Raw genomic sequence first — 27,058 nt, forward strand, 5'->3', positions numbered from 1 at the left:
ACTCAAAAGTGTTCATTCAATCAGACCACCTGCGTTTTCTGCCATTTCAAAAGATGGTCTCCTTCCTGATCCTGACCACATCGCAGCCATAGCTGAGGCACCTGCTCCTCTCGACATGGTCTTCCTGTGCTCCTTTTTGGGACTTACCTCTTGGTACATTAAATTCTTGCCACACTATGCCACTGTTGTTGAACCAATGAGCGCATTGCTTAGATCTGGGAGTGATGTAAAGTTTACCTGGACTGCTGAAGCCGAGTGGAGTTTCACTGCTTTGAAGACACTGATTGTTGAGAGCCCTGCTCTTGCTCTATTCAATCCAAACCTGCCCACATTCGTTTCAACGGATGCATCTGAATACGAGCTAGGGGAGTGTAAACTCAGCTGCACTCTAACAATACTGAGTGCATGATGGCTTTCACGTCCCAAACATTGACTCCTGCCGAAAGGAAATACTCGACACTTAAGAAGGAAGCTCTAGCCTGCATCTGGGCTGTGGAAAAGTGGAGGACATATCTCTGGGGACGTCACTTCACCCTTCAGACTGACCCCCAAGCCCTGTCCACACGATTGGCTACAAAAGTCTTTTGTTGTGCTGGACTGCGAATTGCCAGATGGTCTGCTCGACTGCTTTGCTTCTTTTACGATGTGACGTATCACTTTGGAAAATGAAATTACACTGAAGACAATCTATCTAGACTGCCTCTACTTTCCAGTTGTGATGCAGAGGATGAACCTGAGCTGATCGCTGCTATTTTGGCTGTCCTGACTGCTCTGTCTGTAACAGAGTTCTCTGCTGCCTGTGAAACCGCAGTGTTGAAACCTTCCAAACAGTGATGACTTCATCTACATCTCGCTGTCCGACAACATGGACCAACTTCTATCCACTCATCCCAACTCTCTGTTCCTCATATGTGGCGACTTCCATTGTCATTATGCCAGCTGGCTGGGTGTGGGTTTCAATTGTCATTATGCCAGCTGCCTGGGTGTGGGTGCTTCACGCACCAGCCATGGCACCTCAGCAAAGGAATTCTGCAACTCATTAGGACTGACACAATCTCTCAATTTCCCGACTCAGATCTCAGTCAACGGTACATCATCTCTTCCTGAATTGGTTATGACTAAATTCCCTGCAAATGTCTGCTGTTCTTTTTCTGCTCCAATCGGTTCATCTAATCATTTGCTTGTTTGTTCAAGTGGACATCTCTCTGGCCGTTCTCATAGAGCCTCTTCAGCACCGATGAGTCTGGCATTTCACTCATGCTGACTGGCATGGTCTTCAAGTGGCCATCAAACTACCAGACTGGTTTCCCATCTCAACTGCCCCTGACATCAACTCATCCTGGGAATTGTTCCAACGAAAATTGCTCTCTCTCTCTCATTTACAAATTCATCTTTGAGCCAAGCAGGTGGTTTCGTCTTCAGTTGTCATACCCTACCTCCCATCCATGGTACACTGAATATTGTGGTGTGGCAGTTGCCTTGAAACAACTTGCCTTTGCCTCATGGATGGCAAATCCAACTGAAGGTAATATCAGTTCCTTTCACAAAGCTCGGAGCAAGTGTGTGTCTACCCTCAGGAGTGCCAGGAAGCACTATCTCTCCACACTCAAGAATGAACTCTCAAACCTGTCTCCTTCCTCCAAATCCTGGTGGCGTTTGGTCAAATCTGTTTCTGGTGTTTGTTCCCCCTCCATCCCCTCCCTTACCTCAAATGGCTACACAGCTGACACTGCACGTGAAAATGCTGAATGCCTCAACTCTGTGTTTGCCTCAAAATATTGTGTCCCGAACCCATCTCTCTCTGTACCCATTCGAACCAAGCTGCTCCTGGACTCTGTGCCCTTATCTCCTGCAAGATGGAGAAATTTCTGTCAAATCTCGAATGGACGGCATCGGCCCACAGTTCCTAAAATCCTGCTCTGCCACTCTTTCACACCCTCTATCTGTTCTCTTCTCCCTCTCTTTTGATCAAGGTCATCTGCCATCTGCTTGTAAATTAGCATATATTACCATTTTACACAAAAAGGTGTAAAAACAGATCCTTGGAACTCCAGAACAATCAGCCTGCTCCCAATCATCTTCTAATATTTAATCTTTCCTCTTCTCCAATGGCTTAATATCTGATCATCAATTTGGGTTCAGACCAGGCCACTCTACTCTGGACATGCTGCTTCTGCCGTCTCAACAAAGGATGGAGTTAATACACCCCAAATCCCTCTTTTTCAAATTCCTTTTTTTTTTCCTGAAAGTCCTCGTAGTGTCCATTTGTTTTATCCTCTGTACCTTACCCCAGCCCTCACCCTTCCACAGATCTCCCGATGTCCCTGTTCTCTACTGTTGTTGTGCTTTCCTCTCCCCCACCCCCTCTTGTCTCCCGCTCTCTTTATTATATGTTGCATGTGTGTTTATGTTTATGTGTTTATGTGTTTATGTGTTTTATGTGTTAGCTGTTACACGAGCCTCGACTTTGTATACAAAAAATAATAAAATAACTTGTCTGCTGCGTGCCCAGGTCGGGAAAGGCTGGCTAAACTCAAAGAAAGCAGTTGCACCTGTACTTGCTTCATCCCTCCCTGTCTGTCATGATCTGACAGTGGACAATGCACATGTGTTGTGAGGGACCTGTTTGATTGTACCGTTGTCGTTGTGCACCAAAGTCGTCAACCTGGCGCATGAAAGTCACCAGCGCATCGTGCACACCACACAGCACCTCCGTGACCTACACTGGTGGCCCCAGATGGACAGTCTGTCTTTTGCAATCCATTATATCGTCTTGCATGTCTTGTTAAATGAGCGACAAAACCGCGAAAACCTTCCCTGCTCCGCTGCAGCCGGTCAAACTACCCGAGGGACCAAGGCAGAAAGTGGCAATAGACCTTGTTGGACCGTTCGAACTTGGCACATGGGATTGCCGCTTTGCCATCACCCTGATCGACTATTACAGCAAGTGGCCTGACATGGCATTTACTTCGTGTCACCACAGAGATCGTCACTGCTTTCCTGTGCTCCGTTTTCAGTTGAAACAGAAATATCCAATGGGTTGTTGCTGACAATGGACCGTGGACCGCCATTCACCTGTACCGCCATTCACCTGTACCGCCTTCTCTTCGTTTTTGGAAGAAAGAAATACGGCAAAGTTGCTCCAGCGTCTACTACTCCCAAAGGTGCTGTGGAGAGGTTTAACGTGGTGTTGAAGGAGTGTGTACAGAATATGGAATGAGAACGTAAACCATGCGTGGATCCAGGTGGGTAGGGCGAGTGGTGCCATGGCACGCCCCTCTTGGACCACAAGTGCACTTTTTTGCAAAACCCCGGCATATTTTCTGTAACCGAGAGCTTAACAGCATCCATGGCTGCGGAAAATGTGGTTAAACATTGATTATATGTTAAAAATATAGCCATGGGGTTCCGCAGCTCAGACGCCATTTAATTAATTGATTTAGTGTTCAGGCCACCCCAGTGGATCACCGGCTGCAACGAGCGATATGAATGGTCACCTGGCCATGCATCACGTGCTTTCAGCCACGTTCCCACCGATCAATCAAATTCCTCCTTTTTATTGGTGCTCGTTGGAGTTGAACTCATGGAGGTTGATTACAGGTCGGTTACAGTTTCTGTTTTCTGTCAGCAAGACGATTTAATTGCCATTATTGTCCTAAATCACGTCACGACATCAATGGTTGAAGAAGAAGAAAGAGTTGGAGCTGCAGGCTGAAGCAGCAAAGTGCAGCAAAATATCAGATATGTTGAGGTAAATACGAGGTTTGCTTGCGATTCGTAGATGGATGGATGGATTGATCGACCGAATAGGTTATCCTGATCGATCTATCGTAGCGTACGCTGGCTGGGCCGGGACAAGCCGACCAACCGAAGGAGGCATAGGCCTATTTAGGCGCTCACTCGCTGAGCTGGGAACGTTAAAATTGGGCCGAAATCTCCATTTGTGCCAAATCGAAAAAAGCTTCCTTAGTTCAAGGAGCTCGGTGTGACTCGACGTGACAGCAGAGATTACGGTGATCGGACACATTCGGCCGTTTCCCTTTTGCTGTGCTGAAGATGTGGATTTGTTTTATTCACAGTAAAGTTATCGGCGCCAATTAACAGAACTCTGTCCCACATGTCAGAGTGGAGGCAAAGCGTACAAGTGCACGGGACGATAACTCGATTCCAAGGACAAGTGGTGATGCGGCAAGCACTGTTAACGACCCAAGTTTGAGTGGTGATGCAGCAAGCACTGTTAACGACCCAAGTTTGAGTGGTGATGCAGCAAGCACTGTTAACGACCCAAGTTTGAGTGGTGATGCAGCAAGCACTGTTAACGATACAAGTTTGAGTGGTGATGCAGCAACCACTGTTAACGATACAAGTTTGAGTGGTGATGCCGCAAGCACTGTTAACGATCCAAGTTTGAGTGGTGATGCCGCAAGCACTGTTAACGATCCAAGTTTGAGTGGTGATGCAGCAAGCACTGTTAACGACCCAAGTTTGAGTGGTGATGCCGCAAGCACTGTTAACGATCCAAGTTTGAGTGGTGATGCCGCAAGCACTGTTAACGATCCAAGTTTGAGTGGTGATGCAGCAAGCACTGTTAACGATCCAAGTTTGAGTGGTGATGCAGCAAGCACTGTTAACGATACAAGTTTGAGTGGTGATGCAGCAACCACTGTTAACGACCCAAGTTTGAGTGGTGATGCAGCAACCACTGTTAACGACCCAAGTTTGAGTGGTGATGCAGCAACCACTGTTAACGACCCAAGTTTGAGTGGTGATGCAGCAACCACTGTTAACGACCCAAGTTTGAGTGGTGATGCAGCAAGCACTGTTAACGACCCAAGTTTGAGTGGTGATGCAGCAAGCACTGTTAACGATGCAAGTTTGAGTGGTGATGCAGCAAGCACTGTTAACGACCCAAGTTTGAGTGGTGATGCAGCAAGCACTGTTAACGACCCAAGTTTGAGTGATGATGCAGCAAGCACTGTTAACGACCCAAGTTTGAGTGGTGATGCAGCAAGCACCGTTAGCGACCCAAGTTTGAGTGGTGATGCAACATGCACTCTTAACGACCCAAGTTTGAGTGGTGATGCAGCAAGCACTGTTAACGACCCAAGTTTGAGTGATGATGCAGCAAGCACTGTTAACGACCCAAGTTTGAGTGGTGATGCAGCAAGCACTGTTAACGACCCAAGTTTGAGTGGTGATGCAGCAAGCACTGTTAACGACCCAAGTTTGAGTGGTGAGTTGTCCAGCGTTGTAGCTGACCAAAGTCCTCCGACGAGCATTACTGCAGTTGATCCGAGTTCAATTGACGAGTCCCCGAGCATGACCCTCGTCAACATACCTCCAGTGAGTTCTGATGTTCCCGATCACAATTTGATATTATGTCCGAGATCGTTTTATCAGCTCAAACTGGTGAGCACTTGAGCGCTGCGTTTACCGGGACCAATAAAAACTGTCGTCACCTTCCAGGTGACATCAAACTCACTCTCCTGAAGCAGCATTTCACTCCAAGCACAAGTTCCAAGCTCCCTGCTCAGGTGTACAGAGAAAAAGATGGCACATCACGATCACACATGTTCCACACAGAATAGTTACCATATACAAGGGATTGGGTTATTCACCTCATTGTTCTGGAGCATTTTGCCTCTACTCCGCTCTATTCGGCATGGAAGAACCTGGTATCCTTGTGTCGTGTCCCCTCACTGATATGGTACACGCTACAAATCGACTCATTGATCATTTTGGGAAAGGAAAAGTTCCTACAAAAAGTAGTCCCCTGAACTCTTGGGAACTCGCTCTGTCCTTCATTAATGTGATGGAACGAAAAACTTTGGATGTTCAGGAGAATGTGAGCGAACCTTTTCGGGTGCAGACTTGAAAAAACAGAACTTTTGAAGTCAGTCCGAAAGTGTGTGCTGTTCTGTGGCCGGGAAAATGTTGCACTCTTCGGGCATCGAGTTGATGTCAGTGTGCGACAGCTTGGAGGAAATGCAGGTAACTTTGATGTGCTGGTGAAATTTCGAGTGGATTCTGGTGATTCTGTACTCTAGAACCACTTCAGTAGTGGACTCAAAAATGCACAATATGTGTCCAAAACCATCCAGAATGATATCATTGATGTTCTATGAACGCACATTATTGATAAGCTCGGAAACCAAATCCATGATGCTGGTATTTACACGCTACCGGCTGATGAGAAAGGGGACGTCTCAAACAACGAACAGCTCGCCATCGCCATCCGTTTTGTGGACGATAAGGACAGAATCCGTGAAGTTTTCATGGGATTCATTGATGTTCGTGGAAGCACCAGCGGAGAAGCAATTGCTAACAGCATAAAGAGTGCCATATCAAGCTGGGGGTTAGAATTGGGTTTGTGTGAAGGCCAAACAATGATGGAGCATCAAACATGTCGGGACCCAAGAAAGGAGCAGCTGCTATCATCACAAAGGAAGACAAGCTAGCCCAGTATGTTCACTGCAACAGCCATTGTTTGAATCTTGTCTTGGGAAAGTCAATGGAAAATGTCTTCATCAAAAACGTCATGGATGTGTCAGAGGAGGTGATAATCTTCTGTAAGTATTCACCAAAACGAAACTCTAATCTTGTGCAATGGAGTATAAAACTATATTGCAAACACTAAACTCGTAGATACGTGCACCACCACTCACCAGGTTTGTCCAACGACATGATGCCATCGCTAAGTTCATGGACAACTACGAAGCCATTGAGGAATCTCTAGCAGACATATTATCAGATGTCACCTCCAATGGTGACACGTGCAAACAAGCAGGGCCATTACACGCTGCAATAACTCAGTTCAAATTCATCATCGGCATGGTGGTACTGCACAATTGTCATGTCTACACCAAGATTCTGAGCCATAATTTGCAAGCCCGTTATCAAGATGTTATCAGTGCCGACAGTATGGTCAGAACGGTCATAAATACGGTTAGTGCTGCCCGAAATGAGATCAATGAGACATTCAACGAATAGTTCATTCAAGCAGAAAATCTGGCAGCCAAGGTGGATGGACAAGCTTCCATGACACGAAACTGTAGTCGGCAAACGTTGAGGGTGAATATTGTGGCCGATTCACCATCAGACTACTACAAAAAAGCTTTGGCCACACCGTTCCTGGATCATCTTCTTGCACAACTGCACGACCGCTTTGAAGGTCCAACCAGCATAGCCGTGAAGGCTCTCATTGTTGTTCCATCATTTCTAGCAGATGCGGCACCCTCGGTCAATATTTGGAAGGACGGCATAAAAGATTTCTACGAAACATACAAAAAGGATCTGGAAGGAAAAGCTGAAGTTCAGGCGAAGGTTGGGATGTGGGTTGTGAGGTGGAGGAGCACCCAAGCGCCAGATTGGCTGAAATCCGCATCTGGAGCAATGAGCAGAGGTGCTGGCTGCGATAACATACACAAGATGCTCAAGATTGTGTGAAATCCGCATCTGGAGCAATGAGCAGAGGTGCTCGCTACGATAACATGCACAAGATGTTCAAGATTGTGTGAAATCCGCACCTGGAGCAATGAGCAGAGGTGCTGGCTACGATAACATGCACAAGATGCTCAAGATTGTGTGAAATCCGCACCTGGAGCAATGAGCAGAGGTGCTGGCTATGATAACATACACAAGATGCTAAAGATTGTCTGAAATCCGCACCTGGAGCAATGAGCAAAGGTGTTGGCTACGATAACATGCACAAGATGCTCAAGATTGGGTGAAATCCGCACCTGGAGCAATGAGTAGAGGTGCTGGCTACGATAACATGCACAAGATGCTCAAGATTGGGTGAAATCCGCACCTGGAGCAATGAGTAGAGGTGCTGGCTACGATAACATGCACAAGATGCTCAAGATTGGGTGAAATCCGCACCTGGAGCAATGAGTAGAGGTGCTGGCTACGATAACATGCACAAGATGCTCAAGATTGGGTGAAATCCGCACCTGGAGCAATGAGTAGAGGTGCTGGCTACGATAACATGCACAAGATGCTCAAGATTGTGTGAAATCCGCACCTGGAGCAATGAGCAGAGGTGCTGGCTACGATAACATGCACAAGATGCTCAAGATTGTGTGAAATCGGCATCTGGAGCAATGAACAGAGGTGCTGGCTACAATAACATGCACAAGATGCTCAAGATTGTGTGAAATCCGCACCTGGAGCAATGAGTAGAGGTGCTGGCTACGATAACATACACAAGATGCTCAAGATTGGGTGAAATCCGCACCTGGAGCAATGAGTAGAGGTGCTGGCTACGATAACATGCACAAGATGCTCAAGATTGGGTGAAATCCGCACCTGGAGCAATGAGCAGAGGTGCTGGCTACGATAACATGCACAAGATGCTCAAGATTGGGTGAAATCCGCACCTGGAGCAATGAGTAGAGGTGCTGGCTACGATAACATGCACAAGATGCTCAAGATTGGGTGAAATCCACACCTGGAGCAATGAGCAGAGGTGCTGGCTACGATAACATGCACAAGATGCTCAAGATTGGGTGAAATCCGCACCTGGAGCAATGAGCAGAGGTGCTGGCTACGATAACATGCACAAGATGCTCAAGATTGTGTGAAATCGGCATCTGGAGCAATGAGTAGAGGTGCTGGCTATGATAACATACACAAGATGCTAAAGATTGTCTGAAATCCGCACCTGGAGCAATGAGCAGAGGTGATGGCTACGATAACATGCACAAGATGCTCAAGATTGGGTGAAATCGCACCTGGAGCAATGAGTAGAGGTGCTGGCTACGATAACATGCACAAGATGCTCAAGATTGGATGAAATCCGCACCTGGAGCAATGAGTAGAGAGAGGTGCTGGCTACGATAACATGCACAAGATGCTCAAGATTGGGTGAAATCCGCACCTGGAGCAATGAGTAGAGGTGCTGGCTACGATAACATGCACAAGATGCTTAAGATTGGGTGAAATCCGCACCTGGAGCAATGAGTAGAGGTGCTCGCTTCGAAAACATGCACAAGATGTTCAAGATTGTGTGAAATCCGCATCTGGAGCAATGAGTAGAGGTGCTGGCTACGATAACATACACAAGATGCTCAAGATTGTGTGAAATCCGCACCTGCAGCAATGAGCAGAGGTGCTGGCTACGATAACATACACAAGATGCTCAAGATTGTGTGAAATCCGCACCTGGAGCAATGAGCAGAGGTGCTGGCTACGATAACATGCACAAGATGCTCAAGATTGTGTGAAATCCGCACCTGGAGCAATGAGTAGAGGTGCTGGCTACGATAACATACACAAGATGCTCAAGATTGGGTGAAATCCGCACCTGGAGCAATGAGTAGAGGTGCTGGCTACAATAACATGCACAAGATGCTCAAGATTGGGTGAAATCAGCACCTGGAGCAATGAGCAGAGGTGCTGGCTACGATAACATGCACAAGATGCTCAAGATTGGGTGAAATCCGCACCTGGAGCAATGAGCAGAGGTGCTGGCTACGATAACATACACAAGATGCTCAAGATTGGGTGAAATCCACACCTGGAGCAATGAGTAGAGGTGCTGGCTACGATAACATGCACAAGATGCTCCAGATTGTGTGAAATCCGCACCTGGAGCAATGAGTAGAGGTGCTGGCTACGATAACGTGCACAAGATGCTCCAGATTGGGTGAAATCCGCACCTGGAGCAATGAGTAGAGGTGCTGGCTACGATAACATACACAAGATGCTCAAGATTGGGTGAAATCCGCACCTGGAGCAATGAGTAGAGGTGCTGGCTACGATAACATGCACAAGATGCTCCAGATTGTGTGAAATCCGCACCTGGAGCAATGAGCAGAGGTGCTGGCTATGATAACATGCACAAGATGCTCAAGATTGTGTGAAATCCGCACCTGGAGCAATGAGCAGAGGTGCTGGCTACGATAACGTGCACAAGATGCTCCAGATTGGGTGAAATCCGCACCTGGAGCAATGAGCAGAGGTGCTGGCAACGATAACATGCACAAGATGCTTAAGATTGGGTGAAATCCGCACCTGGAGCAATGAGCAGAGGTGCTGGCTACGATAACGTGCACAAGATACTCCAGATTGGGTGAAATCCGCACCTGGAGCAATGAGCAGAGGTGCTGGCAACGATAACATGCACAAGATGCTCAAGATTGTATGCTGAATCGGTGTAACATCTTGTGAGGATGAAAGAGCAAACAGCGAGACACGACTGTTGAAGACAACTGTGGGTGAAGACCGCATGAACGGGTTCGCTCTCCAACATGTCCACTATGACATGGAAGTGAACATAGAGGAAATTGAGAATATGTTTACCGGAAAAACATCCGAGAAGGTGAGCCGAAGTCACGTGTTTCATTGAGCAGGCGGTGTGGGCACAATGTGGACCCCGAGTCCTTCAAGTTGCGGCAACACGAGTATTTAACTTTGTGTCTCATGTAATAAACCTGCATCACACTGCACCTGGTTTCATCGAATAAAGAACAAAGTCTCAAATTCTCTTCCCCGGATATTTCCTCTAGAATATTCTCAATAATAAACCATCGACACCTCAAACCTTTTTCCGGTTCCCTGAGTTTAGTTGCATCAAGATTGCTGAACACAGTGAGATGCTGAATTGTCGCATTGGCTCCATAATCACATCGGAGCTGAGGCACGACACAGATTCCCTTTTTGGAGGAGATTATGAGGGATTGTGGGAAATGTTCTCCAACATGATGATAATTAAACGAAACATTGATTGGAGTTCATGTGTGAAGGTTCCACGTCATGAGACACGTGCTGCGTGTTCATTCTGTGCGACTTGTTCTTTTCTTTATCATTTCAAAGTTCAAATCTGCATCACCGAAATGTTTTCAAAAAAAGGGAACATGTTGTGTCCTGTTCATGTATTTACTTGTATGAATTTATATATTTACATGTAGTTCATAGTTTTATATATTTACGATGTAAATGCTAATTACACTTTGGACGCATGAGGGCGTGTCACAATGATGTGCGGTACCTGGTGAAGAAGAAGAGGAGTGAGAGAGAGAGAGAGATGAACACACAACCCATCCACTCACTCAGGACACAACCCAATCAATACAACAACACCAAAGCACAACACAAACAAACCACCAACCCACAACATAACCACCACCAACCCACAACATAACCACCACCAACCCACAACATAACCACCACCAACCTACAACATAACCACCACCAACCCACAACACCTCCACGTGTGGGAACTCATCACAACCTCCCATTGTTTATCACTTCATGAAACGTGTTCATTTCCCGGTAATGACGAACTCAGCAATGAGATCTGAATTGTAATAACACGAGGAATTCAATTTGATTATTAACATTTCATTTATGATCAGCTGTTATTATTATTATTATTATCATTATTATTATTATTTGATAAAAAATCCTTTCAAACTAAAATACGGTAAAGGTGTAAATGAATGATCGCTCTTACCATGACCATGGTACCATTTACACACACAACGTTAATGTTTAAACTTTAACAACGCTTTAACTTTACAAAACAATATTAACAATAGTTTACACGTTGTATAGTTTAGTGTAGTTCACAGGAAGTTCCACAGTGTTATTAGCGGTTTGTGAGACACGACCAGTGCGAGGAGGTGATCTTACCGAACTTGAGGCTGATGTCTGTGTACTCCAACAGGATCCTCACAGTCCATCTAATGAGTCTCAGGTTCTCATCCGGTACCGGCGAGTCCTTCCCTGAGAGTTCATTCAGAGCTCGAGCAAAAACCTCTGTGGGAAGGAATCATCATTCATTCACTGGATGGAGAATAACAACGAACATTCCCTCATTCTTTAGAAACAAACCAGTGATTGAATAAAAATCCTCACAACTTTACAAACAACAACAAACAAATACAATAGTTTATAATAATTATTTAATCATTGAGAGAGGAACTGTGACTGCCCTGTTCAATGATTACTACATGTTGCCCTGTTCAATGATTACTACATGTTGCCCTGTTCAATGATTACTACATGTTGCCCTGTTCAATGATTACTACATGTTGCCCTGTTCAATGATTACTACATGTTGCCCTGTTCAATGATTACTACATGTTGCCCTGTTCAATGCTTACTATATGTTGCCCTGTTCAATGATTACTACATGCTGCCCTGTACAATGATTACTACATGTTGCCCTGTTCAATGCTTACTACATGTTGCCCTGTTCAATGATTACTACATGCTGCCCTGTACAATGATTACTACATGTTGCCCTGTTCAATGATTACTACATGTTGCCCTGTTCAATGATTACTACATGTTGCCCTGTTCAATGCTTACTATATGTTGCCCTGTTCAATGATTACTACATGTTGCCCTGTTCAATGCTTACTATATGTTGCCCTGTTCAATGATTACTACATGCTGCCCTGTTCAATGATTACTACATGTTGCCCTGTTCAAAGATTACTATATGTTGCCCTGTTCAATGATTACTATATGTTGCCCTGTTCAATGCTTACTATATGTTGCCCTGTTCAATGATTACTACATGCTGCCCTGTTCAATGATTACTCCATGTTGCCCTGTTCAATGATTACTACATGTTGCCCTGTTCAATGATTACTACATGCTGCCCTGTACAATGATTACTACATGTTGCCCTGTTCAATGATTACTACATGTTGCCCTGTTCAATGATTACTACATGTTGCCCTGTTCAATGCTTACTATATGTTGCCCTGTTCAATGATTACTACATGCTGCCCTGTTCAATGATTACTACATGTTGCCCTGTTCAATGATTACTATATGTTGCCCTGTTCAATGATTACTATATGTTGCCCTGTTCAATGCTTACTATATGTTGCCCTGTTCAATGATTACTACATGTTGCCCTGTTCAATGATTACTACATGCTGCCCTGTTCAATGCTTACTACATGTTGCCCTGTTCAATGCTTACTACATGTTGCCCTGTTCAATGATTACTATATGTTGCCCTGTTCAATGATTACTACATTTTGCCCTGTTCAATGATTACTACATGCTGCCCTGTTCAATGCTTACTACATGCTGCCCTGTTCAATGATTACTACATGCTGCCCTGTTCAATGATTACTACATGTTGCCCTGTTCAATGATTACTACATGCTGCCCTGTACAATGATTACTACATGTTGCCCTGTTCAATGATTACTACATGTTGCCCTGTTCAATGATTACTATATGTTGCCCTGTTCAATGCTTACTATATGTTGCCCTGTTCAATGATTACTACATGTTGCCCTGTTCAATGCTTACTATATGTTGCCCTGTTCAATGATTACTACATGTTGCCCTGTTCAATGCTTACTATATGTTGCCCTGTTCAATGATTACTACATGCTGCCCTGTTCAATGATTACTACATGTTGCCCTGTTCAATGATTACTATATGTTGCCCTGTTCAATGCTTACTATATGTTGCCCTGTTCAATGATTACTACATGTTGCCCTGTTCAATGATTACTACATGCTGCCCTGTTCAATGCTTACTATATGTTGCCCTGTTCAATGATTACTACATGCTGCCCTGTTCAATGATTACTACATGCTGCCCTGTTCAATGCTTACTACATGCTGCCCTGTTCAATGCTTACTATATGTTGCCCTGTTCAATGATTACTACATGCTACCCTGTTCAATGATTACTACATGCTGCCCTGTTCAATGCTTACTATATGTTGCCCTGTTCAATGATTACTACATGCTGCCCTGTTCAATGATAACTACATGTTGCCCTGTTCAATGCCTACTACATGCTGCCCTGTTCAATGCTTACTATATGTTGCCCTGTTCAATGATTACTACATGCTGCCCTGTTCAATGATTACTACATGCTGCCCTGTTCAATGCTTACTATATGTTGCCCTGTTCAATGATTACTACATGTTGCCCTGTTCAATGATTACTACATGCTGCCCTGTTCAATGCTTACTATATGTTGCCCTGTTCAATGATTACTACATTTTGCCCTGTTCAATGATTACTACATGCTGCCCTGTTCAATGCTTACTACATGCTGCCCTGTTCAATGCTTACTATATGTTGCCCTGTTCAATGATTACTACATGCTGCCCTGTTCAATGATTACTACATGCTGCCCTGTTCAATGCTTACTATATGTTGCCCTGTTCAATGATTACTACATGTTGCCCTGTTCAATGATTACTACATGCTGCCCTGTTCAATGCTTACTATATGTTGCCCTGTTCAATGATTACTACATTTTGCCCTGTTCAATGATTACTACATGCTGCCCTGTTCAATGCTTACTACATGCTGCCCTGTTCAATGCTTACTATATGTTGCCCTGTTCAATGATTACTACATGCTGCCCTGTTCAATGATTACTACATGCTGCCCTGTTCAATGCTTACTATATGTTGCCCTGTTCAATGATTACTACATGCTGCCCTGTTCAATGATTACTACATGTTGCCCTGTTCAATGATTACGATATGTTGCCCTGTTCAATGATTACTACATGCTGCCCTGTTCAATGATTACTACATGTTGACCTGTTCAATGATTACTACATGCTGCCCTGTACAATGATTACTACATGCTGCCCTGTACAATGATTACTACATGTTGCCCTGTTCAATGATTACTACATGCTGCCCTCTTCAATGATTACTACATGTTGCCCTGTACAATGATTACTACATGTTGCCCTGTACAATGATTACTACATGCTGCCCTCTTCAATGATTACTACATGTTGCCCTGTACAATGATTACTACATGCTGCCCTGTTCAATGATTACTACATGCTGCCCTGTTCAATGATTACTACATGCTGCCCTGTTCAATGCTTACTACATGCTGCCCTGTTCAATGATTACTACATGCTGCCCTGTTCAATGATTACTACATGTTGCCCTGTTCAATGATTACTACATGCTGCCCTGTTCAATGCTTACTATATGTTGCCCTGTTCAATGATTACTACATGCTGCCCTGTTCAATGATTACTACATGTTGACCTGTTCAATGATTACTACATGCTGCCCTGTACAATGATTACTACATGCTGCCCTGTACAATGATTACTACATGTTGCCCTGTTCAATGATTACTACATGCTGCCCTCTTCAATGATTACTACATGTTGCCCTGTACAATGATTACTACATGTTGCCCTGTACAATGATTACTACATGCTGCCCTCTTCAATGATTACTACATGTTGCCCTGTACAATGATTACTACATGCTGCCCTCTTCAATGATTACTACATGCTGCCCTGTACAATGATTACTACATGCTGCCCTGTACAATGATTACGACATGCTGCCCTCTTCAATGATTACTACATGTTGCCCTGTACAATGATTACTACATGTTGCCCTGTTCAATGCTTACTACATGCTGCCCTCTTCAATGATTACTACATGCTGCCCTCTTCAATGATTACTACATGCTGCCCTGTACAATGATTACTACATGTTGCCCTGTTCAATGATTACTACATGTTGCCCTGTTCAATGATTACTACATGTTGCCCTGTTCAATGATTACTACATGCTGCCCTCTTTAATAATTACTACATGCTGCCCTGTACAATGATTACTACATGTTGCCCTGTTCAATGATTACTACATGTTGCCCTGTACAATGATTACTACATGTTGCCCTCTTCAATGATTACTACATGTTGCCCTGTACAATGATTACTACATGCTGCCCTGTACAATGATTACTACATGCTGCCCTCTTCAATGATTACTACATGTTGCCCTGTACAATGATTACTACATGTTGCCCTGTTCAATGCTTACTACATGCTGCCCTCTTCAATGATTACTACATGCTGCCCTGTACAATGATTACTACATGTTGCCCTGTTCAATGATTACTACATGTTGCCCTGTTCAATGATTACTACATGCTGCCCTCTTCAATGATTACTACATGCTGCCCTGTACAATGACTACTACATGTTGCCCTGTTCAATGATTACTACATGCTGCCCTCTTCAATGATTACTACATGTTGCCCTGTACAATGATTACTACATGTTGCCCTGTACAATGATTAATACATGTTGCCCTGTACAATGATTACTACATGTTGCCCTGTACAATGATTACTACATGTTGCCCTGTACAATGATTACTACATGCTGCCCTCTTCAATGATTACTACATGCTGCCCTGTACAATGATTACTACATGTTGCCCTGTTCAATGATTACTACATGCTGCCCTCTTCAATGATTACTACATGTTGCCCTGTACAATGATTACTACATGTTGCCCTGTTCAATGATTACTATATGTTGCCCTGTTCAATGATTACTACATGCTGCCCTGTTCAATGATTACTACATGTTGCCCTGTTCAATGATTACTACATGTTGCCCTGTTCAATGATTACTACATGTTGCCCTGTTCAATGCTTACTATATGTTGCCCTGTTCAATGATTACTACATGCTGCCCTCTTCAATGATTACTACATGTTGCCCTGTTCAATGATTACTACATGCTGCCCTGTACAATGATTACTACATGCTGCCCTGTACAATGATTACTACATGTTGCCCTGTTCAATGATTACTACATGCTGCCCTGTTCAATGATTACTATATGTTGCCCTGTTCAATGATTACTACATGCTGCCCTCTTCAATGATTACTACATGTTGCCCTGTTCAATGATTACTACATGCTGCCCTGTACAATGATTACTACATGTTGCCCTGTTCAATGATTACTACATGCTGCCCTCTTCAATGATTACTACATGCTGCCCTGTTCAATGCTTACTATATGCTGCCCTGTTCAATGATTACTACATGTTGCCCTCTTCAATGATTACTACATGTTGCCCTCTTCAATGATTACTACATGTTGCCCTGTTCAATGCTTACTATATGCTGCCCTGTTCAATGATTACTACATGTTGCCCTGTTCAATGATTACTACATGCTGCCCTCTTCAATGATTACTACATGCTGCCCTGTTCAATGATTACTACATGCTGCCCTGTACAATGATTACTACATGCTGCCCTCTTCAATGATTACTACATGCTGCCCTGTACAATGATTACTACATACTGCCCTGCACAATGATTACTACATGCTGCCCTGTACAATGCTTACTATATGTTGCCCTGTTCAATGCTTACTATATGCTGCCCTGTTCAATGATAACTACATGTTGCCCTGTTCAATGCTTACTATATGCTGCCCTGTTCAATGATTACTACATGTTGCCCTGTTCAATGATTACTACATGTTGCACTGTTCAATGATTACTACATGCTGCCCAGTTCAATGATTACTACATGCTGCCCTGTTCAATGATTACTACATGCTGCCCTGTTCAATGATTACTCCATGCTGCCCTGTTCAATGATTACTACATGTTGCCCTGTTCAATGATTACTACATGTTGCCCTGTTCAATGATTACTACATGCTGCCCAGTTCAATGATTACTATATGCTGCCCTGTTCAATGATTCTACATGCTGCCCTGTTCAATGATTACTACATGTTGCACTGTTCAATGATTACTACATGCTGCCCAGTTCAATGATTACTACATGCTGCCCTGTTCAATGATTACTACATGCTGCCCTGTTCAATGATTCTACATGTTGCCCTGTTCAATGATTCTACATGTTGCCCTGTTCAATGATTCTACATGTTGCCCTGTTCAATGATTACTCCATGCTGCCATGTTCAATGATTACTACATGTTGCCCTGTTCAATGATTACTACATGCTGCCCTGTTCGATGATTACTACATGTTGCCCTGTTCAATGATTACTACATGCTGCCCAGTTCAATGATTACTACATGTTGCCCTGTTCAATGATTACTACATGCTGCCCAGTTCAATGATTACTACATGCTGCCCAGTTCAATGATTACTACATGCTGCCCAGTTCAATGATGACAACATGTTGCCCTGTTCAATGATGACAACATGTTGCCCTGTTCAATGATTCTACATGCTGCCCTGTTCAATGATTCTACATGTTGCCCTGTTCAATGATTACTCCATGCTGCCATGTTCAATGATTACTACATGTTGCCCTGTTCAATGATTACTACATGCTGCCCTGTTCGATGATTACTACATGTTGCCCTGTTCAATGATTACTACATGCTGCCCAGTTCAATGATTACTACATGCTGCCCAGTTCAATGATTACTACATGCTGCCCAGTTCAATGATTACTACATGCTGCCCAGTTCAATGATGACAACATGTTGCCCTGTTCAATGATGACAACATGTTGCCCTGTTCAATGATTCTACATGCTGCCCTGTTCAATGATTACTATATGCTGCCCTGTTCAATGATTACTATATGCTGCCCTGTTCAATGATTACTACATGCTGCCCTGTTCAATGATTACTACATGTTGCCCTGTTCAATGATTACTACATGCTGCCCTGTTCAATGATTACTACATGCTGCCCAGTTCAATGATTACTACATGCTGCCCAGTTCAATGATTACTACATGTTGCCCTGTTCAATGATTACTACATGTTGCCCTGTTCAATGATTACTACATGCTGCCCAGTTCAATGATTACTACATGCTGCCCTGTTCAATGATTACTACATGTTGCCCTGTTCAATGATTACTATATGCTGCCCTGTTCAATGATTACTACATGTTGCCCTGTTCAATGATTACTACATGTTGCCCTGTTCAATGATTACTACATGCTGCCCTGTTCAATGATTACTATATGCTGCCCTGTTCAATGATTACTACATGTTGCCCTGTTCAATGATTACTACATGCTGCCCTGTTCAATGATTACTACATGTTGCCCTGTTCAATGATTACTACATGCTGCCCTGTTCAATGATTACTACATGCTGCCCAGTTCAATGATTACTACATGCTGCCCAGTTCAATGATTACTACATGTTGCCCTGTTCAATGATTACTACATGTTGCCCTGTTCAATGATTACTACATGCTGCCCAGTTCAATGATTACTACATGCTGCCCTGTTCAATGATTACTACATGCTGCCCAGTTCAATGATTACTACATGCTGCCCTGTTCAATGATTACTACATGCTGCCCTGTTCAATGATTACTACTCCTATTGAGTAGTATAATAGTATAATACTCCTATTGAGCCGACATAGCCTGGTGTTGGCTTAGCGGTTAGGGTGCCGGCTTGGGATCCTCGGATCCTGGGTTCGAATCCCGGTCGATCGCTGAATTAACACCAGGGAGGTTGCCATAATACTCCATAATTCGCCTACAGGTTTCAGCCGTAATACTCCTATTGAGTCTACAGGTTTTAGTCCTGCACAGGTGATGATGGGTCGGAGGTTGAAGACAACGATGCCGACCTTGTCGCAGAATCTCCATCCGAAAGAGTGGTTGGTTTTGTGTGGTTAACGATCGGTTAATGATACACTCCAAAGTGGTTTTAATCGAAGGTCATAATGGGTTACAATGACATCACACCTGCTCACGGACCTCCCACCCCCACCCCCCGCTCTCACCATTCCTCCATCTGCTCACCGACCTCCCACATCGTCCCACTTCCTCCCCTCACTCCTTACCTCATCCCCTCCCTCACCATCTCCTCACTCCTTACCCCCTCCCCTCACTCCTTACCCCCTCCCCTCACTCCTTACCCCCTCCCCTCACTCCTTACCCCCTCCCCTCACTCCTTACCCCCTCCCCTCACTCCTTACCTCCTCCCCTCACTCCTTACCTCCTCCCCTCACTCCTTACCTCCTTACCTCCTCCCCTCACTCCGTACCTCCTTACCTCCTCCCCTCCTCCGTGCCATGGCATGGTACCAACATTGTTAAATGTTCGATGATAAAGGTACCATACGTCATTGTACCTGCTTTAACAATTGTAACAAAACCATTATTATCCCAGGAGTGTAATTACCGTTTCTAAAACGTTTCATTTGAAGTTATTTACATTTATCTGCACGAGCGGGTGTTTGATTGATTGTGTCCAATTGATTGATTGTTTGTTTTTAATCTGAGATTAGAAACTTCGATCAACAGACAAATAAACATTCACAGAGAGTTTATTCAAAGTTCATGTCCATGTGTATCCATGTGTTTCCATGTGTGTCCATGTGTGTCCATGTGTCCGTGTGTGTGTGTGTGTGTGTGTGTGTGTGTGTGTGTGTGTGTGTGTGTGTTTTCATGTGTGTTCATGTCTGTGCATGTTTTTGCATGTTTGTCCAATTGGGTCCATGTTTGTGCATGTGTGTCCATGTTTTTCCAAGTGGATCCATGTGTGTCCAGGTTTGTCCAAAAGTGAGTCCAAGTGTGTCCAAGTTTGCCCAAATGTGTCATTTTCTGAGTGTAACTACACAGTCCCCTCTGCTGCACATCACCTGTACTCATGCTCGGTGTAGTTAATAGGTACTCAACAACATGCAGGTAAAGGGTGTAAAAGTAGTGTAAATTATGTTTTTAAAAAAATGGTTGATATTGCACAATATGTATAAGAATATTATGTTGTACCACAGTACTGATCATGGTACATTATACAAACCAATCACACAGTGAGAGAAACGACAGAGTGAACACGAGGTGTAAGGAATGAATGAATGAATGAATGATGAGTTCCCACCTGCTGTTCCTTCGTCTGCCATTACATTCCCTGCAGCATCTGCAATGAGCTTGGGTTTTGGATACAGCTCTCCTTTAATATCCATTAATTTCTGCCCAATTGGTATGTAATGCTCCACATCGAACCTACAGGAAGAGTAAATCAGTGTTAATGAACACACGAAACTCACTAAATATACTCACCGAATGGGATGATTACACGAATAATATAAATGTTTCATTTGATAAATATATTTTGATTATAAAATAAACATTTGTGAGTGAAACAACTTAAACCCAAAATTACCGCATTTACTGCACGAAGTTAGAAAGGGATTTGGATGAAAATCAAATAAACCGGATCAACCGAAACAACGGGATAAACTGGACCAACGGGATAAACTGGAACAACGGGATAAACTGGGACAACGGGATAAACTGGGACAACGGGATAAACTGGAACAACGGGATAAACTGGAACAACGGGATAAACTGGACCAACGGGCTAAACTGGAACAACGGCATAAACTGGAACAGCGGGATAAACTGGGACAACGGGATAATCTGGAATAACGGGATAAACTGGAACAACCGGATAAACTGGGACAACGGGATAAACTGGAACAACGGGATAAACTGGAACAACGGGATAAACTGGAACAACGGGATAAACTGGAACAACGGGGTAAACTGGAACAACGGGATAAACTGGAACAGCGGGCTAAACTGGAACAACGGGATAAACTGGACCAACGGCATGAACTGGAAAAACTGGATAAACTGGACCAACGGGATAAACTGGAACAGCGGGCTAAACTGGAACAACGGGATAAACTGGACCAACGGGATAAACTGGAACAGCGGGATAAACTGCAACAACGGGATAAACTGCAAACAGCGGGCTAAACTGGAACAACGGGATAAACTGGACCAACGGAATAAACTGGACCAACGGGATAAACTGGAACAGCGGGCTAAACTGGAACAACGGAATAAACTGGACCAACGGGATAAACTGGACCAACGGTATAAACTGGACCAACGGGATAAACTGCAACAACGGGATAAACTGGAACAGCGGGATAAACTGGAACAGCGGGATAAACTGGAACAACGGATTAACTGGACCAACGGTATAAACTGGAACAACGGGATAAACTGGACCAACGGGATAAACTGGACCAACGGGATAAACTGGAACAACACGATAAACTGGACCAACGGCATGAACTGGAAGAACTGGATAAACTGGACCAACGGCCTAAACTGGAACAACTGGATAAACTGGACCAACGGGCTAAACTGGACCAACGGCATAAACTGGACCAACTGGATAAACTGGACCAGCGGACTAAACTGGACCAGCGGACTAAACTGGACCAACGCGATAAACTGGACCAACGGGATAAACTGGACCAACGGAATAAACTGGACCAACGGTATAAACTGGAACAACGGGATAAACTGCAACAACGGGATAAACTGGAACAGCGGGATAAACTGGAACAACGGATTAACTGGACCAACGGTATAAACTGGAACAACGGGATAAACTGGACCAACGGGATAAACTGGAACAACGGTATAAACTGGAACAACGGGATAAACTGGACCAACGCGATAAACTGGACCAACGGGATAAACTGGACCAGCGGACTAATCTGGACCAACGCGATAAACTGGACCAACGCGATAAACTGGACCAACGGGATAAACTGGACCAACGGGATAAACTGGACCAACGGTATAAACTGGAACAACGGGATAAACTGGACCAACGGGATAAACTGGAACAACGGTATAAACTGGAACAACGGGATAAACTGGAACACCGGGATAAACTGTAACACCGGGATAAACTGGAACACCGGGATAAACTGGAACACCGGGATAAACTGGAACAACGGGATAATCTGGAAGAACGGGATAAACTGGACCAACGGAATAAACTGGAACAACTGGATGAACTGGCCCAACGGCCTAAACTGGACCAACGGATTAAACTGAAACGGGATAAACTGGACCAACGGTATAAACTGGACCAACGGGATAAACTGGACCAACGGGATAAACTGGAACACCGGGATAAACTGGAACACCGGGATAAACTGGAACACCGGGATAAACTGGAACACCGGGATAAACTGGAACAACGGGATAATCTGGAAGAACGGGATTAACTGGAACACCGGGATAAACTGGAACACCGGGATAAACTGGAACACCGGGATAAACTGGAACAACGGGATAATCTGGAAGAACGGGATAAACTGGAACAACTGGATGAACTGGACCAACGGAATAAACTGGAACACCGGGATAAACTGGAACACCGGGATAAACTGGAACAACGGGATAATCTGGAAGAACGGGATAAACTGGACCAACGGAATAAACTGGAACAACTGGATGAACTGGACCAACGGCCTAAACTGGACCAACGGATTAAACTGGAACAACGGGATTAACTGGAACAACGGAATAAACTGGTACAACGGGAAAAACTGGAACAACGGGATAAACTGGAACAACGGGATAAACTGGAACAACGGGATAAACTGGAACAACGGGATAATCTCCACATTGTAGCGGTTACTGGAAGCATGACACAATTACCGTGCACTGGCCGATGACGCAACCGGCAAGCGCCAAGCGGTCACGTTTCCGGACTCGCCCGGGCCCGGGCGTGTCCAGACTTGTCTTTCTCGGGCGAACACTTGCCTTGCATACCACGCCCCGTCGAGAGGCGTGACTTACCTATTTTGCATACCACGCCCCGCCTGAGAGGCGTGGCTTTTGTGTGTTCAGTTTGCGATATAAATTGCCGCCCGTTCGAGGGGCGGGTTCAGACTCTGAGTGCTTTTGAGTTCTTTGGTTTTGAGCTAAATAAATAGCTCGGTGAAACTTCGTTCCTAGAGTTCCTGTATATAGAGTTGTGTCAACTCAAATTTGGACGCCATTTTGTGTCTAAGTGTGTCGGATTAGATATACATGTACATTCGCGATATGGGGTGATATATTCTAAACCTGCTAAAAAAAAATTTACTACACATATTTAGTCTTATTATTACATACAGGTGATATTTGTTTTGTCAAAAACTCAGCTATTGCCGTGAAAAAGAGCTGTGTGGTGATATTAAAAGTGGTATGGCAATGCATATTACAAGCCAACACTGCATATAAGAGCTAACGTTATAAGTAAGACAAACCAATGCTGTCGTTCTCTGAATTTTAATAACTTTTAGAAAGGAGTGTGGGCATATCCAATATTTTTTAAAGGGTGCCGAGAGCAATTCCGGTGTAGGACTTCCAGCCGACATATAGTTTAACACACTTAAAACAAATTCTGTACGTGGTATTGCCATATTTCTATAGTGTACAACTTTAGTTTTATCGACATTTATATTCAATTTCCATTGTAATGATTTAACAAGCTGCAAGTCAGCTTCTGTCTCTGACATAAGGAAAACGTCATCGGCATCTAGTAAGATTGAAACGTTCATTTATTACTACACCCTTGCCCAGAACTCTGATGGATATTGCCTGATCGATTAATATGTTTCATAGCTGGCGACTTAATTAACACTTAATTTTCGACTGCGCCAAGCCGTAATTAAACAGAGAAAAAACTTTTAAAAATACCTGCAGTGTTCACGGTTCGTCTAGTCGAACAGATATGGAAAAGCACAGATAAGACGTCGTATTCACCATAACTTGTTTAATTTCACCAGGAACACGATGAGGCCAACACAGTAAACATTCAGTACAAAACTTGGTTCATACATTCAGTACAGAACATGATTCATACATTCAGACCGTAAGAAAACTCTGCCCGTAATACAACACTCTGACCAGACCAACACTTCATCCCACTACGTTCACTCCTCACAAGTGAAACTCATCACTACTCCGTTCACTCCTCACAAGTGAGACTCATCACTACTCCGTTCACTCCTCACAAGTGAGACTCATCACTACTCTGTTCACTACTCTCATATTGTATGTTTTGGGAACGATAGCTGTCACCAGGTTAAATATATAGGGATTGTCCAATGTGCAAAATCTTCCATCACTACAATTTGGCCATAAATCCCGGGGTGGGAAATATTTGAGCAAATATGCCACAAGACGCATGAGCACTGTACAAAGCAAACAATAACTCGTCAAATTTTGGACGTATGGATGGCTGCACAATCCGCAAAAAAATTGAGCAGGTCCCCCCCTAAAATTGCTTTTATGATTGCCGATTAGGCTAAAGATTTTAAACCAAAAAAATAACTTGCCTCGGAATAAGTTTTGAATGGACGGACAGACAACTGAAAACAAAATGGACCATGGGTTTCCCACCCCTATAAAATCAAAATTCATTCCCTCTGAAAAAGTACAGTGACATTTCCCGCAGACTACCCAACCGCAGACCAGGCAATGTCACTGTACCGGGACATTTCATCAATCAATGACAATATGCGGTCCGCTAGGACTACCCGAAAAAAATTGAGCAGGGTTCTTCCCACGGAAATGCATTTTTGGTCAGCTCCTTGAAGATTATAAACAAACACAAATCACTTCCCTTTAAAAGGGTTTTCAACGGACAGACAACCAAAAAAAAACCGAGCAGATAGAATTGCTTTTGAACATCGATCATCAAGCGGCGTGGGCCTACCTGGCAGAGTCTCGAGGAGTCGATCGCTTTCCAGCTCTTTCGTCTGACTTTCGCTTCCCAAATTTGTCTTCTGACTTTATCACTTGGAAATCTATACATCTTATATTTCCCAGATTGGTTTGAACAACCAAAAGCAGAACAACCAGTCATTTTGTTTGGCAATAAACAACATTCCCGTACCAAGCTGACGTTCACGCACGGTGAAGTTAGACACAAAATGGCGCCACGAAATCACGTGACCAGAAATCTCGGGTCAGCGCATGGCGCAACTCTCTTTATACAGGGACTCTATTCGTTCCTGTGTCGTCCATTTTGTCTGGCTTTCGACCGACCGAACCTGACGCGACCGCCGGAGCCTCCACCAGAGCGGACCATGTGCTATTACCACGCCAGGTTCAGGCAGAAAGCCAGAACGTGCCGCCCACCGCGCACTTTCGGCAGATCGGGAAACGACCAGGCCGGCGCTCGCTGCCTGCCATGAGCGTCGGCCATTCAGGCAGCCTTCTGTTTATCACGGACACGGAGTCCGGGCGGCGTTTTTTCTGCGACACCGGCGCTCAGCTGAGCGTGATACCCGCCTCGGTGCAGGACAAACAGGCCGCCCTATGTGGCCCCGCCTTGGTCGCCGCAAACGGTTCCTCCATCCGCACCTTCGGTCTGCGCAGCGTCGCATTCTGCTTCGGGGGCCAGCGCTTCAGGTGGGACTTCATCACGGTGAACGTGCCCATGGGCTTGCTGGGTGCAGATTTTCTTTGTGCGCATGGGCTTTTGGTCGACGTCAAACGGCGTCGGCTCATCAACGCAGAGACATTCAGCTCGCTCGCTTGCTCATTGAGCGGCTCCGCTCCGACCAAGCTAGCCTGCGCGCTCCCGGCCGTGGACGAGTTCACCCGCCTACTCGCCGAGTTTCCCGCCCTCACGCAGCCGACGTTTTCAGCCGTCGCCGTCAAGCACGGCGTCGAACACCACATCCCGACCACAGGTCCACCGGTCTACGCCAGGGCTTTCCGCCTCGACCCGGCCAAACTCGCCGTGGCGAAGGCGGAATTCGACGCGCTGGAGCGATTGGGCATTGTTCGTCTACCTGGATGACATTCTCATCGCCAGCACTTCCCGGGCGGAGCACCTCATCCACCTGCGCACGCTTTTCGAGCGCCTCGGCCAGCACGGCCTCATCATCAACCCGGCGAAATGCCAGTTTGGCGTAACGGCCGTGGACTTCCTGGGGCACCGCATCACGAAGCGCGGGGCCGTCCCGCTGCCTACCATGGTGGAGGCAGTCACAAGTTTCCCGCGCCCCCGCTCCATCAAGGGCCTACAGGAATTTTTGGGGATGGTAAATTTCTACCACCGGTTCCTGCCTCGCGCCGCCTAACTCATGCGCCCCCTGTACGAAGCCCTCCGGGGCAAGCCGGCCAAGCACGACGTCGCCTGGACCACAGAGATGGACGCGGCGTTCACGGGTGCTAAGCTGGCCCTCGCCAACGCGACCATGCTGGCGCACCCGGTGTTCGACGCACCCATCGCCCTCACCACGGACGCTTCCGACTACGCGGTGGGCGCCGTGCATGAACAGTGGGTGAACGGGGCTTGGCAACCGCTGGCCTTCTTCAGCCGGCAGCTTCGCCCTAACGAGCGCAAGTATAGCGCTTTCGACAGCGAGCTCCTCGGCCTTTACCTGACTGTTCGCCATTTCCGCCATCGTTTGGAGGGCCGCCCGTTCACGGCGTTTGTGGACCACAAACCCCTGGTCTTCGCTATGGCCAAGGTTACGGAGCCGTGGTCGGCCCGCCAGCAGCACCACCTC

General features: G+C 45.1%; 1 protein-coding gene across 1 annotated transcript in view; it reads right to left on the reverse strand.

Moving 5' to 3' along the window:
- LOC144891299 (uncharacterized) overlaps window positions 1-27,058 on the reverse strand; it is a 168,314-nt gene that overhangs the window by 96,333 nt on the left and 44,923 nt on the right. Inside the window, exons 3-4 of the mRNA XM_078773978.1 lie at window positions 20,611-20,735; window positions 11,635-11,760 (exon numbers count right to left, since the gene is read on the reverse strand). Coding sequence (XP_078630104.1) covers window positions 11,635-11,760; window positions 20,611-20,735 — 251 coding nt within the window. The remainder of the gene's footprint in view (window positions 1-11,634; window positions 11,761-20,610; window positions 20,736-27,058) is intronic.

The sequence above is a fragment of the Myxine glutinosa genome, chromosome 3 (assembly GCF_964187855.1).
Source record: "Myxine glutinosa chromosome 3, kmMyxGlut1.1, whole genome shotgun sequence".
In the NCBI taxonomy this organism is placed as follows: domain Eukaryota; kingdom Metazoa; phylum Chordata; class Myxini; order Myxiniformes; family Myxinidae; genus Myxine; species Myxine glutinosa.